At 43.0% G+C, this 17,369-nt stretch overlaps 1 protein-coding gene across 1 annotated transcript; it reads left to right on the forward strand.

The window, feature by feature from the left end:
* The first annotated feature begins 592 nt into the window (after positions 1–592).
* LOC110983833 (cytochrome P450 2U1-like) lies at positions 593–12,671 on the forward strand. The gene is made up of 6 exons (XM_022243412.2): positions 593–2,229; positions 6,021–6,418; positions 7,892–8,122; positions 8,313–8,502; positions 8,916–9,053; positions 11,100–12,671. Exons 1-6 carry the CDS (start codon positions 1,881–1,883, stop codon positions 11,276–11,278), a joined length of 1,485 nt encoding a protein of 494 aa, XP_022099104.2. The 5' UTR covers positions 593–1,880; the 3' UTR covers positions 11,279–12,671.
* The last annotated feature ends 4,698 nt before the right edge of the window (positions 12,672–17,369 follow it).

The following is a 17,369-nucleotide window of genomic DNA, read 5'->3' on the forward strand; positions in this document are numbered from 1 at the left end:
GCTCATTCCTCTTGCTGACTTCCTTGAGATTCTCACGGCTTAGCATCAGCTTCTCGATGTTGCTGAACCCTCAGGTTAAGTTTTAACCGGTGCATGATCTCTTAAGTGCTGCAGTGTCTATTTCTTAATATTCGCCTCTCCAGAAGTCATCTTTCTTGTGAACTTTTTATATAGTGACGATGTAGGCCTACATGAAAATTTAACAACCCCACAAATACCTCTTTGTCCTCAATGAATAAGAGCATGTAGACAAATATATAAAAGAATATGATTTTGTTCTTACTAGCACTTGTGGAACACGACAAATGAAATATTTGGCACACCCTATTTGAGGAAAATTACTACAGAACATGTGACAAATTCCTAGCGTGGAGTGGTGTTCACTTGACTAAATCAACTCCTTCACAAGAGGACGCTCAACCCTTTACTGGCCAGACTTCTCGCTGCTACACTGAGGTTGAAAAACAAGGTCTGAGATGACACTGAGTAGGCCAAAAATGCTCATACGGCGAGAAGGTTAAACGTCGCTCAAACTTGTTCGAAGGACTTTGGATTCAGTCACGTGCTATTTTTTACCACCAGAAACGCGTATTAGACTTAGCTCGAAGTCACTTACCACAGCCTGAGATCGCGAGAGTCCTCCATAGAATTCGACTAGTGCCAAGGAGAGCCGCCTCCTGCAGCAATTCCGCCTTGATCGCTGAGCCAATCTCGTCAAGATGTTTCTCAAGGGACCTGGGAATGTTACCCAGTGACCCCACCACAACTGGAACGGCCTTAACACTGACCTTCCACAACTTTCGCAGCTCCCTTGCCAAATCCTGGTACTTCTGGACTTTTCGTTTCGTTTCTCCTTGCTGGTAACTCTGATGTCATCCAGTACTGCTATATCTACAATGTGGCACAACTCAACGGTGCACATCGTATGCAGCTGAACTCAACCAAGTATAAAGTGATTAATGCACATCATCAGTTCCAGAAACCAACCTCCAGGGTGCTGAACCTCGCAAGTTGTCAACTCCTTCATATAGGCCTACCTTGGTGTTCTTTTTCCTGCGACCTTACATGGACAAAACATATTAACACAATTCGTTCAAAATTTCCCAAACTTGCTGATTTTCGAACCCGGACCGCAGAGGTGGAAGGCGAGGAAAGAACCACAACGCCAACCTGACTCCCTAATTGTTTCGACCCACCGAGAAAGTCTGGAACTTGCATGTCAAAAGCTTCTAGTTTTGTACACAACCTGTGGGACTTAGTAACAGATTCGGATAGAGCACTCTGATTGATTTAGGTCTGAGGGCACTGGCGTATATTAGTTGCATAATTCACCTTCTTAAGGCGTTTGATAATTAAACTATTATCCGATCTAAACATACTGTACACTGACATTTAAAAGAAATCCCCGTTGTAATAAAAGTACTCCCATGCAAGGTTTGATATCGGGGCTAACACTGATTATCTCCATGGAAACGAAATTGTATATTCAATAATTGTTTACGGCTATGATGTAGGATATATGACGTTTTAAACCAGGACGGACGTAAGGCTTGCATCGAATGCCAATGTCTAACATACTGGGATTGTTTTTGCCGGTCATTAGCAAATTATTTAATGCCTCTTTTAACACACATCACAGGTGATTCACGTTGGTATTACGAAAATAGAAAACCGAATTTCTAACGACTTGTCATCAAGTCTAACATACACTGTGGAACACTTTATGGTTGACGCTGATCACATGTTTACTGTGGAACACCGAATCAGTATCACGCAAGTCAAGCAACCGAGGATTGCTTTGCTTTTGTTATTATAAGTGAGTCTAATTTCTAAAGGTGAGACAATCGCCGAGGAAGTCTTGTTTATTATAGAATCACGTCATGATCGTCGATCAGTTCATCGCTGCAGCAAGCAGCGCAAATCTCCAGACAATTAGCCTCTTCGTAGCCGTTCTCTTGCTGACTCTCGCGTGGATCCGTCGCCGCCATCGTTCGAAGAACCTGCCGCCCGGTCCTCCGGCATGGCCCCTGGTCGGTAATGCTCATGGGTTGCTGAAGGGTCAACTCCATCACGTACTCGACAAGTGGGCAGGGATTTATGGCAATGTCATGAAAATATGGCTTGGGCCCCGTCTGGCAATTGTTTTGAGTGACATTGAACCTGTCAAGGAAGCACTCATCAAACAAGCAGATTGCTTCTCAGATCGGATGATACAAGATGTTCAACGAGGTGAGTTGCAGACTCAGAAGTGCACACCGGCCTTAGTAGAGGACTTGCACAGGTAGTGCGCCCTTACCAACAACATACTTTAAATTTGTCCCTTTGTGAAATGCATGAATAGACCCTCTTGTATTTCCATTTCCATTCCAAAATGCCCCGCTGTTACAACAGATAATGTAGCAACCATTTGATAGTATCACCAACCCATAATATAACCATCACCAGTTACTGGGGATAGTGTGGGAATATTTCTAACCGATAAATGTAACAACTATATCCAAGGATGATGTATCAACTCACAAGATATCAAAAATCGACCTATGAAGGATTAGCAGGGGAGAAGGAAACACAGTGGAGGGGATCCACTTACACCATGGAGCTATGCTTGCACTGAACTTGCCTCAAGGGTTGGTTCAGGCTCTTGAAGTTTGGACAAGTAACGTTTAGGGTTTACAAGGATTAAATCTGCACTGGCTGAACTTTTTGAAATTATCGATTTTCCTTTCCGAGCGAACTTTGTAAGAATAGGATGTCCAGTAACGAAAAACCGAAAAAAAAATGTCAGTGAGCGGACCGAATGGCATGCACTCATCAGAGTAAACGGCTGCCATACGTACAAGTGCCGTAAATGTTCAAGCTGGAACCCCGTGTGCGCCTTTAATTATACAAGCGCACAACACCTAGGGCATGCACACAGCACAGGTCAGCGGGTTATCATGGATTTATCACCAGCGAGTCTACTGTAAATTAACAAGACCAACTCGGTCGCCTTATCAAGGCTATTGCTAATGGCGTGCAACATTTCTAAATGTTCTGAACGAAAAATCAAAGGTCTAGTGACGTTACAGCTTGTATGTTGATCACAAACCTCTGGAAAGATCGAAATCTTGTACGGCTTTTGTACGGCTATTTGCGTATCTGCGTCTGTATTATAAAAAAAGATACGTTAACAAAGCCGATACGCAAACAACCTGAACGCATAATCAATTAATGAGCGTTTCATTTTGCTCTGCACCAAAAAAGACAAACACGTGCGCGTATGCGCTGCACATGAATTCTGCCGTGAGGTCTTTTTAATCGGATTTTATCGGTACCCGATACCGCGCACGACAGTCGCCGCTCCAGAGCCGCCAACTCACTTAACACTGACTGAAATAAGGGAACGACTGCACAGACAGCCATGGAAAGACAAGCACACGAAATCGAACGACCTTGCTCGAATGTTAGGGAAACCAATCAGTTGTGGACGTATTAATAATCATGTGCCACTGCGCTGTGCTTGTGAGCCTCATTTAAAAGAAGCACTGACATTCGCGTATGTTGTACATGAGCGTTGAATTTAGAACACAATTATAATTCAAAATCCATTCTATCTGATTTTGAATGTTTTATATCCAAGCACGCAAAAATGTCTGCGCTCGGCGCTCAGGGCGGCATCAATTATTGTCACGGCACGGATAATGAGAAGTTAGCGCTGTAGTTTTTATACATATAGCTGTATGGATACACCATGAGCTTTCTTATCAGGAAATAGTTCTTGAAAGGAGACTTTAGTATTCATGCATCGTGGAAGCGTCCCCAGTCGGACTTAACTTACTTGGAAAAGAATCGACGGGGAATTGGTCTTTTCTTCGCCTTCAACCTCTGCTGTCCAGGTTCTATTCCCAGCTCGTTCAACATGTGGATTGGGTTTCAGTCCCTACCTGATTTTGTGAGTTTTATCCAGAATATTCCTCTGGGGTTTTTCTTCTCCTCTAAAACTGTAACTAGCTCTCATTGTCCCATCTCTACAGCTTCTTTCAGGCCTGTGAGCTACTGTGAGTGCCTATGGGTCGCGTTTGAATCCTTGGTGTCATTACAATAAATAAATAATAATGATTATAGAGTCTTTATTCAAGTCTGATTTTCCTGGCGTGTTGTGCAAAACAAATGCTCCCCTGACACCCCGTGACGCGCCACTCCCTGTTGGCATCCCTTCAGTCTCCTGAAGACGGACAGAGCACACTGTCCGAAACGTTGAGCCTCTCCGGTTCTTATCAGAACCACACAGACTCAAAAAAAAGAGATATTGCATGGTGTTTACCGCAAGCTTTCCATCTAAGCTATTGCAGTTGAATTGTCCAACCGCATCAGAATATAGCACTTCTGTTTGTCCCGAGCAAAGGTCTGAAGTGTCAGGAAGGATGCTAGTAATTCCAGAAAATTGATGTGATGCTCTCTCTCCCGTGGAGACCATCTGCCCCCCGTCTGAATATCGTTACAGTGGGCCCCCAGCCATGGGACGAAGCATCTGATGTGATATTAACTGAAGGTGAGGCGATGAGATTGGTTTCACGTTTTATTGGTGGAGCTCTTGAAGAATTGGCTCTGACAGAACTATTTGGCCCTGGTAAAATGGATCTTTTTGAACAGCTGCAATCAGATCTGCATATAAAGCCCTGAAGAATCTTGGGGCTGGGACAACATCCTCTGATGCTGCATTCATCTTCCCAAGTAAGCGGGCAAAACTCTCTGCTGTCATTTGTGTGTTTCTGATTATCTGCTGACACAGACTTTCCAATTCTTTGGTTTTCTTTTCTGGGAGACTCAAAGTCATCTTGATTGAATCTGTTATGTGGTCAATGAATTGAATTTGATGACTCAGAGATTTGCACTCCTTCTCTGAATTTGCTACAAGCAAAATGTCGTCTACACTGCCTGTATTTGTTTACATTGTGCTCCAAAACTACGTTCATGTTTTTGCTTCTCTGTACTACCGTCTCCCTATTTCGCTTGTTGCAACCTTATTGTTTTGAATCTTGTTTTGAATGGGCCAGATCTAGTAGATAGAGGAGTGTTTACAATCGCAAAACAGATTCATGGAAATTTATGACTGGAATTCTTCAACTGTGCGTAACTTCCCTATGGGGGGGGGGAGAATTTGCCCATAGTTTTGATTTTAGTCTAGCGCCGAGCAGATCACGAAAACAAAAACATGTAGTTTTGAATAGGACCTGGCGGTCTATGCACCCATACATGTACATGTATGTCTGTGGGGTCCACACGTTTCGCACATAGTGGTTTTCCAGCGCATTTCAAACTCTTGGCGGCGCACCGTTGTGATACACCTATTATGATGATTGAGTCAATGACTCGAATCGAGTCCCGAAGGGTAAATGACTGGACTCGATTTGCGTCACTGCGAGCAAATGAATCGATTCGACTAGATTCATCCATCAGAATGCCCGACTCGAGTGAAGGTTAATAAGACCGTAGTCCCGGAAGTAAAAGCCAACCTTAATTTTTACGAAAAACAACATTTTCATATCATGCCTGTTTGTAATGTTCATGTCATGTTTTTACCATCAGGAGTAGGACGTGGTGTCATCACGTGTAGAAACCCAGAGGTAACTTTAAAAATGCCCCAAAAGACTTTTTCTCTGGATTTTGTTTCTCTTATTGTGTTCGATATTAGTGACTCGAATGACTCGAGCCAAGACTCGACTCAACATGTTTGCCTTATTATGACTCGACTCAAGTCCAGTGATTCGACTTAAATCACAACGTTACAATTATTTAACTCGAGACAAAACAGGTGGCTCGTCAATTCTGGCTCAATCCAAGGTTTCCTAAAATGTTTATTTACAGAAAACTCCGGGGACAATAGGAAGCATTTGTATTTTGTTTGGGTGAGTAAATGAGTATCGGTTCAAATAAGAATTACAGACTTGAAATGGGACACTCAAAGATAACCTCTGGCCAGCCATGATTATAAAGTGACCATTGCTTGATGTTTTACCCATCTTTCACTGGAAAATTAGGAAGCATCGTTATGTCCAATGGGGACATCTGGAAAGAACGGCGTCGCTTTGGGTTGAGCGCCCTACGAACTCTCGGCATGGGCAAGAGAAGCGTGGAGCACAAAATCAACGAAGAGGCCCGCTATCTCCTGGACAGCTTCGACGGCCGAAGAGATAAGCCCTTTGACCCCGAACACGACATCCTAAACGCAGTCTCCAACATCATTTGTACAATTAGCTTCGGCTACCGATTTGAGTACTCTGACCCCAAGTTCGCTTACCTTATTAAAAGCGTCAAAACCACTGTTGCCAGCTCGTCTTTTGCAAAGATAAGATTCTTTTCTATTTTCCGCAAAATGGACACTGAGACACGGGATCGAATTGAGAGTGTCAAGGCCTTCATCCAAGAAGTTGTAAAGGTCAGTGAAAAAATACTGTGAGGTAGGATGCCACTTAAAGTTTCTTCTTGTCTTTTTCTTTTACATTTGATGTGAGCACTGGCTTGTTCCAGTACCTCTTCAACTTGAATGTATATTTCATTTGAATGAGAAGCATGCATAATGTCAAAGAACATTCCCTGCGAAATGCGCTGTAAGGGTTGAATGAATTAGTACTGTTTCATACACAGAGCAAACATGCAAATGCAAACGTCAAATCATAGAAATTCAGGCTCCAAATCATTGATTTTAAACACATTCTCGTTTTGAGAACACATTTGAGCACACATTGTGATCATACATTTCATTCATCAGCCAATTATGAATACTCTTTCCATTTCACGAGTGTGAAACCTCATTAGGCCTTTATGCTTTTATAAACAAGGCTTGAACGAAATCTGGAAATCTGAAGATTCGGTGAGAATCACCTAAATTAATCGTGAATTATCCCTCCAGAATAGATCCTTGCATCCCCCACAAGTACAGGAACTGCTTGAGACCGTGGAATAGAGCTTTTATACCATTGAATAGACCTTACATTTTTACGGGTCGGCCACGTCGCGCTTTAGTCCTCGCACGGCACGCATGGCCACAATGATACAAGGTCGACGACCCCATGAATGAGATGGCGGGTATTTATACAATACCTGCAAAAACCTGTCATCTGATTGGTGGATCGTTAATAACAGAACTTAATTTCACTTGACTGTTTCCCCCCTCATTTCATATACTTTTTTCACAGATAGAGAGAGGACAATAATGTATGGACATTATAACATTACACGAAACAACCAGTTGCTGCGCTTTAGACACAAATCTGTTTCGCAAAATAGCGGACGTTAATACGCAAGAACCGTTAATTTGTTTTCCACACAGATGAGGATTTATGCCGGTATTGTATTTTAAGAATGAATGTTTCACATTAAGGCCTTGCAGTGGTAAGAATAGTTTTTCTGTCAACTCACCTTACAAAATGACTCTTACCATTCATTATTCAGCCATTTTGCTGCAGTCATCGTCCGTGTCACCATTCGCGCATAAAGGGCATCAGTAGGTAATTCTTTTGTCTCCGAACTAGTTTAAAAAAAATTCTGGAGTCCCATTCTGGAGTCCAGTCGAGGAAAAAGCCTCTCTTTATGTTGCCATCCCTGCCTGGAATTTTCTACCAAGAACAAATAATCATAATAAGAATTTGATGTTTTACCTACTTTCTCTTCCTGCGACCATCCGATCTTCCCTCAAAATAAAAAAATGAAAACATTTGACTATATAATTATTTGCGAACGCTCTAACGAATCGGGACAAGACCAACTTTGTTAATAACACATAACGTCGCTATCCTACAATTTTACAATTCGCACATTTTCTCACCAGGAGGTGACGACTTCCCCACAAACATACCCACAATCACGCAGGTTGTAAGTTTATTTTGTTTATTCATCTTTTTAATTTAAGGAGCATCAAGAGTCCTTTGATCCTAATGATATTCGTGATATCATCGACATGTACATTGAAGAAATCGAACAACTGGGAAAAGCTGGAATAGTGGGTGAAGATGCTGCATTTTGTAGAACGACGATGTGGAGGGGCATCTATGATTTGTTCGTGGCAGGGACAGATACGACGACAAATACACTGTTGTGGCTTTTGCTCTACATAGCTGCCCACCAGGATGTGCAGGAAAAGGTAAGCTTGCATGGTCATCTTTTTAACATGTACAAGAGAAAGGAAATAGTAAGTGTAATCAAAATCATGGCACAAACGTATGCTACATACAAGGTTAAAAGATCACATGTCCCTATTTTTCATCCATTAATAAATCATGGCAAAAGAATACACCTTAAATGTAACTTAATTTTTGTTGATGGGTCTTTAGGTGCAGAAAGAGATTAGTGAGGTAGTCGGATGTGACCGTCAACCAACCAGCGAGGATCGTGTCAATATGCCGTACACCAATGCTGTGCTGATGGAGATACTACGCATACGACCAGTCACTCCCTATGGTGTACCTCATAAGACCCATTATGAAACTGAATTCCTTGGATACACGATCCCAGCAAACACAAGTGAGAGAATTGTTATCGCTTTATACACTCTGGGTTTATGCTCAGTTATCGCATGGAGTCAGTTTCCCTTCCTTCGTGTTTACAGGGACTTGGCTTAGATGTCTGAAATGATGCACACGGCGACAGATGGAGAAGACCGCATTTTTAGTCCACATTGGTATGGAAGTTAGTTACTGGCTGAAGGATGATAAGTGTCGAACGTAGTGAGTGTTGTATTGAGCACCGTCACCCAAGACGTCTACAATGCATCGTACAGTTCTTGGGTTTGAATTTATAACCTCCTGATTCCCTGAAAATATAGTTACGATAACCTTTAATTCTTAGGTATTTTAACACCTAAACGAAGTGCATTTATTACCACTGTTGGTAAAAAGTTAATCTAATTTCATGCGTTTGTCCCACATTATCTACAGTGATATTTGTCAACCACTGGACAATATTCCACGATGTGAAATACTGGAAGGACCCAGAGAAGTTTGATCCCACCAGGTTCCTGTCCAGTGACAGCAAGACTGTGAAGAAACCGGAGGCTTTCATCCCATTCAGCCTCGGTATGCACGCACAGTTTTTCAAAGAAAAAGACCCCCCCACGAAAAGAGACATACCTGGTGCGGGTATATCATAGAGATCGTAAGTGGAATGGGCCCATCCTCGACTACATGGGCTGCGTGCTAAGTGGTGGCTGACACCAGGGCAGGCACGAAGATCACGTAATGGCTCAACGAACGCTCTCGCGGAAGTTTGACTTACACGTGTAAGCTAACCGAATGCACCCACTGTAGGGTATTTAAATTATCCGCTTCGACCGGAACAAAAGAGGGCGTGGTTTTTGGTACTCACTGCATAGGCGCGCCATGAGACGGGCAGGTATTATTCACGTTGACGCGGAGCACGCTGAGTACGCGTAACTAATTTACTCCGGCATGTATGGTCTTTGCGTGCGTACATGCAGAACGCATGCAAGAACCCGCTTGTAACCACTTGTCTTTCTTTTCGCCGATTGGGGGTGCACTTCAGCTTAGGGCGGATACCAGGGGTTAGATCGCGCAAGGCATGGTGGGAACCAACATGTCGCGGCAAGATCGTCCCCATGAGAACGAGGTTGGAATGGATCTTTCCCATTGATCTCCATTATTTCGACTGGTTAGGACATCTCACATTGTTTGTTTTGCGCGGCCGAACAATGGCGGCGCCTCAGGAGGGTAATGCGATGCTGTATGCTGTGCACTTCTGGTCAACATAACCTTTTTATCACGGGATGACGGCTAAGCCCTCGGCCTCCCTCCCGAAAACAAGCCAAAAAATAAATAGAAAATGCAAGAATATCATTTCAGGAAATAACTCACCATTTTCTCCATTACTAACCCACTGGAAAGCGATAATGTTAATTTTGTGTGTGTGTGTGTTTGCTTTTAATCCTTTTTTGCACCTATTTACACCACGAGGACATGCAATAGGTTTTGTTAGTAAATATGATGTTCAAACTGTCTATGTGTTTTTCCGTCTGGTTTCGACGAGCCAACACTGAAAACATCATTAATAAAATTATTTAATTTTACACACTCTCAGGAAAAATTGTACGAAATAAAATTAATTCATATATTGAGTAAATTTTATTGAAAACCGACATGCGGCATACGGAAGTATGAGAATCTTTTCTATGAGTACAAAGTGAGCGCAGCTTTAAATGAGCAACCAACTAACTTACAGCCGTTTTTAAAACAGACACTTATTAATCAGCTTAAAAAATTGACCTGACGTAAAGATTTACAATCTGAGAAACTTTCCGAAACTAAAAAAGTGCGACTCACATTTCCTTCTGTTCCTTCTTCCAAACTTAACGTTGATCTCCGGTTATTCACTGCTGCGTACACCTCAACCATTATTCTTTCCAAATTTATTCATTCCAAGTGCAGAATTCAGTTTTTGAAGTACAAAAACCTCAACCGGTTTTTGAAAAACTCCATTTAAAAGTACACACAACAAAATTTGCAACGCTCGTCCTGAAAATACACATACGCGGGACGCGTTTTGGACGCGATATCCTATCCGGTCTATAGAGTGCCGAAGTGAATACGTCACGCGCACAATTAGTGTGTAAAAGGCATTAGCGCGAAAACCAACACGCGCTTGTACTCCATTCGTTTGCACAGCACTTTCTGGTTCACAGTCACACGGCCAAAGATTATATAGCGCCGCGTAGCGGCGCAAGATGGGTAATTCGGCCATAAAGGTGTTATCACCATGGGCGCCATTCGAGTGTGAACGTTAATGTGTGTGCGTGCCTGTCGCGGCGCATGCGCCTGTGCATTAACATGCACTGTGCAGGCGTAGTCCAACCAGAATGGCGCCCCTATGATAGCAACGTTTTATGCGCATTCATGGTGAAATTTCCCATCTTGCTCCGCTACGAGGCGCTATGCGATCTTTGGTCACGGCCCATTTCGGTACTCTACAGAGTACCGAAGTGAATGCGTCACACGCACACTTATGTGTGTAAACAGCGTTAGCGCGAGTACCTGTGCGCGAACCAACGCGTGCGTGAATAAGAGAAAGGACCATAGCGGTCGATGTCAATTCTATTATTTTAATTTCAGGTCGGCGCGTTTGTATGGGAGAAACCCTGGCTAAGATGGAGCTGTTCCTTTTCTTTGTCAACCTCCTCCAGCGATTCACATTCTCCTTCCCTGCTGGCAAGCCCCAACCCTCTATGGAAGGAATCGCTGGCGTGACTCTGTCACCGATGCCCTTCGAATGCGTGGCTACAAAGCGGTAAAGCCAAGTGTGAGAATGAACAGCCTGTGTTTATTCTCGGTTTTAATGCTTTTTAGCCGTTTCAAGACTAAAATGTTACGCAGAGCCGGATCCAGGGGGCGTGGAGGGCGCACGTCCATTTTTCACCCACCCACCCATCAAACCGAAAATCATTGACTTCCATTTTGTTTCTATGTTGCAGAAGAAAAATGGGTATGTATATGTAAGGTTGCTAGCATGATTAATAATTCGTAGAGCTGCTTTCTTGTAACGATAGTCGGTTGATTGAGTTTTCAGACAAGCACGCCAAAGTTAAATTCCATAGTTGTTGGAAGACAAAAGTAGGATAGTTAAGTAGTTAGGTACAAAAGACGCAATTCTATTGAATACACCAATATTATAGGTAATCGATGTGGTTGTTCCAGGATAATTTATTATCAACGTATAAATCCAGAAATTTAGTGCAGTCTGTCAAAGTACTTTTGCTTTTATCATTAACAATGTACCTTGGTGAAGTTTGCAACGAATTACTAAACAACATTTAATGAAAGTTTGTTGGCTTTTGCCCAGTCGGATATTAATTCAAGTTAAGAGTTTACAGTGGCAATCAATAGACAAATTTACTGATAAATTCCTATTTATGTGCGTATGCGCATGAAAGGCAAGTGGAGGCGAAAGTCGTGAGCGGCCCATTAAAAATGAAGACGGGCACAAATTTCATCGTCATTTTTCTCACAGCTTTTGTCAATTGATTCTTGATGTTGTGGTGTTTTCACTAATAATTTGGTTTAAAACTTTCCAAGTGCGTTAGAAGGTAGCTAGAATCATTTTGTATCAGGTAGACATTGGTTCGTTTCATTACGTTTAGCAACAATGATGAAACATTGAAAAATTTATGATAGAGCTTTTTCTTTTACTTTTAAACAAATGGTGTGATCGAAGATAATTTGGGATTGTCCTTATTTTTCTTTTCTGCAGGGAACAGTTTTGTATCATGTAATAATTCAAATCATGTGTTACTTTGTCTAGATTATTTTTGGTAGAGAGTTGCCTTTTGGGATAACTTTGGGGGAAACATTAGACATTGGTATTGGACAAATTGGAAAATGGTTGCCAAAATCTGAATTTAGAATGAAATGAATATAAAAATGAAACCAGACATGTGTAAGACTTTGGTGAATATTATCGTCAATTTGTGTACCTGAGTTTTGGGTTACCCCCGTCGGCTTATCTGTGAGTAGAATGAAGGAATATGAAAACCTGATATTAATGACATTTTGAACTAAAGTACTCTCTTCACAATTTAGAAGGTTTATCTTGGTATCCAACAATTAAACTATGTTAATTCTCATTTGAAATTTTCTTTCTTTTCTGTGATGTGTATTAAATCAGCTAATAGTTTTTTCTAAGGATAACTTTGCTCGTGAATTTCATTTTTAAAAGGGATCACCTCTACTTTTCTAAAAAAAACCCCACCCTGGTTCTATACTACTGCATTTAATAAGACTATTGTGATTTTTTCAATAATGCTTTCAAATCAACTTTTTTTTCTGGACGTCTTGGTATATAGCCACGTACAGAATGTGGTATCCGTGCTTGCCACGAAAAAGTCATTGTTACATTGTTGTCTCGTGGAAGGCAACTTCTTCTCCAATGACTTTCTCCACCTTTTCATGTTGCCTAATTTCCAAGATATACATGTTGTTGATTTTGAGAAAAGTCTAATATAACAGTAGGTATTGTCTGACCTGCTATATACGAAACCAGACGAATCGGAGGACTGTAAATCACCCTTCTTACTCGTTTCTGCCGTGTGAAAAGATTACTGTAGGGCCTGGGGGTATCTGCTTGCTTAGAAGGGATATCTCATTCATTCTGTTTACCTTTCCCTATACACTGCCCATCAGACTTCGAATGTGGGGCCGTTTAATAAGGGACAGTAAATTTGAAGGAATTGTATTTCTATGTTAATCAGGAAATAAATATGCGCTTGGCCGGTGCAGCTCGGGTCGCTTCCATTCTCCTGAGCCGGTCTTAAAGGGTTACATAAATATAAAACATTTAGTTCGCTGGAAGTGTTTAAAAAACACCAATAAATACGTAACCATTTCAAAAACATCATAAATTTAATGTTTGCCCCCATTAATTGTGGCCCCCAAATGAATAACATTTCGCGCTGCCATGCTGATTGGATGACGTCATCGCCAGAACGATGCCAGTACAGTGTACAGTGAACTTTTATTCATTTTGGGTTTTTAATTAATGGGGTATACATTAAATGTATGATGTGCTTCAAACGGTTACATATTTATTGTTATTTTAAAATACATCACGTGAACTAAATGTTTTCTATAACCCTTTAAACGTTAGTATGAAGGATCCAGGAAATGATTGTTTCTAAGAAGCCCCATCCTGGTGACGCGGAACAGCAACTCATATCAGCAAATACATAGAGCTATCAGCAAAAATGTATGAAAAGCAATTGTCATATCAACATTTTTGGAGTGTACCTGCTCGGTACGAAGCCTTTGATATGCAAATTCATACAGCAATTACATCTGGCAGAATGCAAAATTACCCAACTTTCATGAACAAATTAACAAGGATTTACTCCAGCATACAACAACTTTGGGCCAACCATCAAACACTGGGATCAGACAGATATTTCCACGAGGTGCGGCCCGACTTGGGCTTACACTGGGTTGCTAGAATAACGGGCAACTAATGAGCATTTTCAACAACCACTTACAGCTACTTATGTCAAACGACAGAAATTAGTGAGTACGAAATGGCTTTTCTTAATTTGGCCCAGAATAATCTAGTGACTCCCCGGACAAAGAAAGGGGTCAGGCCTTTCCTTTCGGCACATTCCCATAAGTGTCGTAAATAAGAATACAGTGCCTTAAAACCGAGGTCAATTTGCGGTCCCTGAATGAAATTCACACCAAACGGGCTTGTTGCTGAATGAAGTCGGCAACACGACCGCCGCCAAATAGACCTCAGGTGGTGGAATTAAGGGGAGATGCAACAGGCAAACAATATGGCGCCAGGGCTTGGTAGAAGTTGTCGAAAATGAACGAACAACTATCATCAGTCAAATGAAATTCGTCAGCAGAATATAACACCGCGGACGACCACTGGATCTAGGGGTGCCAAATAACACCCCATCAGCGTTCCGAAATAATGAATGAACAAACGCGTTCAGCGAACGTCGCGTACGCTCGAGGGAACTCTGCTTTAGGGCGTGAGGGTAAGTTTGGCGGGGCAGTAACTCGGAATAAAAAATGGCAGTATGCGGTAGTGCTTCTCTGGTCAAATTGATGCACTGCCGTGCTAGAATACTCAGGAAATGTTTGTGTACAAGCCCCAGGTCGTTGGCGCCAAACTACAGGATGATGACGTCATGTAAGATCGGAACTGCCGACCACGCTTCCAACAGGAAATCAGAGAACTGGAACATCTGGAGTCTTCGCCGTCCCATCCAGTGGATACAGGCCAGCCGATTAAGACGCTCTCCCCATGGCGATGATTTGCCACCCGAGCACACCAGCACACAGAGCCGTCCCTAATGACCCACACAGTTGGCTTGGCAGAGGCCAATTCTCGCAAGAAAAATGAAAAGAAAATCGGAACAAAACACGAGCAAAGTACTTAAGTTAATACAACTGTGTAACGTTCAATAGAAAATAGCTGGGGGAATCCTAATGTAACGTCGGTAAGCCCCAGACTTCCAACGCCCCAAAATTTAAACATCATCCTCAGACACACCTGCCATAGCCGCAGACGTAGCTGCCCCTATACAAAAAAGAATGAGAGGTAAATCTGGGGTCGTAAAGCTCTATAAACTCAAGGGCACGACGGAGTACCGCGACAAACTGTTAACGCGTGACAGGGCGCCCATCGAAATGCGACAAAAACGGGCCATGGGGGATTTGGAACAGGCAAGATAGGACAAAGTCGCCCGGACTGGGCACACCATGTTGTGCCAGAGATGCGCTGCTGGGATGGAAACTACATAACCATGGCGATATTGATCTGTTTTCGAGTGACGTAGGATAAGTTCGACCCTTAAAGGGGAATCTTTGACGGTAACATCCGACCGACACAAAGGGCTAGAAGATTGGTGGGATTGGGCAGTAAATTCCCCAATTCGAAGCAACCCAAAAAACGCAAGTAAGAAAGCCACTCGGAAAAGCCGAGCCTCGAAATTACTCGAGCAAACGGCCTGCAAGGCCGGGACCATACGACATAAAATATCATAAGTGATAGGGCGCCGTCGGTCGCGACGACTACTACGCTTACGACATCCCTCCAGTAAACGTTTAACCAGAAAATGCTTCGTTAAATCGGGATAACTCATTAACTGCAAATTGGAGGAAACCCCCGAGACGTAAGAGGTAATCGTTGTGGGGGCATACCCAGATACCGACAAAAATGCAATAAATCGAACTATCTGAGGCAGGGAGGGGGAGTGCGCGGCGTCGAAACCATGGGTTTGAACAAACCATTGTTCATTGTTGTTGTGTTTGATTGCCTGGCGCAATCGAAACTGGATGTCGCACTCACACCAACCATAGCCCACATGTCGAAATGCTGCAGATCGAACAGTGTCTGCGTACTTCAGTAACGAACGACCATGGGTAGGATGTCGCAACAAATGCACAAATGCAAAACCTAGAAATGCTGACGTCCACTGCTCGATAGACGTAATACGCAGAGCCTGCTTATGGGGATGAATCTGCCAAAGTGGGGACTCATTGGACCCGATTGTAAAAAGTGTCTCGTCAAAGGAATTATTCAAGCCCGTGCCGCGCGACGAGATCAACAAGGTTCCGAATTTTACGTACTCCACCCTCCAAATTTGTCTTTTAGATGTTGAGGAATCGCAGCCCTGAGATCGTCACAGACGCTAGTTAATGCAATATTCGAATCGGAAGAGGAGGTAATTGACAATTGACACCACGGGCGTGAAACTGGAAGGTTGCGGTGCTAATTCAAAAGGAGTAGCAGCAGGGGACTTACTCGGCTCCAAAGTTTGCGCCGAACTCCCTCCAGGCCGACTAATGGTAGCGGGCGCTGGCGTTGCATGGGTAGACTCAACACTTGCACTCTCTGGAATCATTCCGACCGTAGCCAACGGTATAATAGTGGTATCTGGACCGGGCGATGCAAGCTGCGGTGCACTAGACCCTGCAAGGACCGCGACCACCGACGCATCTTGACGGGAAGACTTGCGAGGCCGCCCTCGAGAACGCTTCGCTCCATCCGTCGGCCTAGAAGGAGCCGGCCGCTTAGAATTGGCGCGGGGCATAACTAATAAAATAGCTTTGGCAAAACAGACAGATTTTCTCTTTTCCAACCAAACGCCACGGCTACTCAAGCAAAAGTGACCGGGAGTAACTCTCTCCAGTGCTACTAACATTTTTAACGTCACACCAGTAAGGCACCAAGTCAAAATAGAAACTGAAGTGGGAAACGATACATAAACGATAAGCTCCTTACCCGCTTCAGAGTAAAGCGGGCAACGATAGGGAGTCACTAGCTAAATGGCTTGTGGTTTGATGAACGCCACTCCCGGGTGATGTTTTTTAACAATAGAGAGCTTTAAGGATTACACTCAATTGTGGCTTGTGGTTAGTCATTAGAGCTGTATATCAACAGCTGGGACCCCAGCCCATTGATATGTCAACAATTGGGGGGAGTGGGGATGGATTTGTACGACCGTTTACATGGATAAGGATTTTTTCCTTCAGTTTGCCACGTTACCCATACCAACATTAGTCGACTTTTCTTATTTCACTTTTTAGATTGATTTCGAAGTCCTGTGATTGTTGCATCTATAATGTTATCCATTAAGTTTATTGTCTATTCCAATTATTGACAAATCTGTGATGTGGAAATCACTGCCTGACAGTGCTAGACTTAGTGATGCACATAGGCCTGTTGATTCTGATGGAGTTAGTCTTTTGTTAAGAGATCAATTGCTTCCCCTTCTGAATAAGCTGTGCTAAGCCTGTGGATAAACTGGCCCGATTTACACAACAAAGCCGATGCACAATAACCATTCCTGGTAAGCTGGCCTGCTCTTCCTCCGCCGCAGCCGCAGGGGACCG

This window comes from Acanthaster planci, linkage group LG11 (assembly GCF_054643075.1).
Source record: "Acanthaster planci isolate LZ-2023a linkage group LG11, COTS_SCS, whole genome shotgun sequence".
Taxonomy (NCBI): Eukaryota; Metazoa; Echinodermata; class Asteroidea; order Valvatida; family Acanthasteridae; genus Acanthaster; species Acanthaster planci.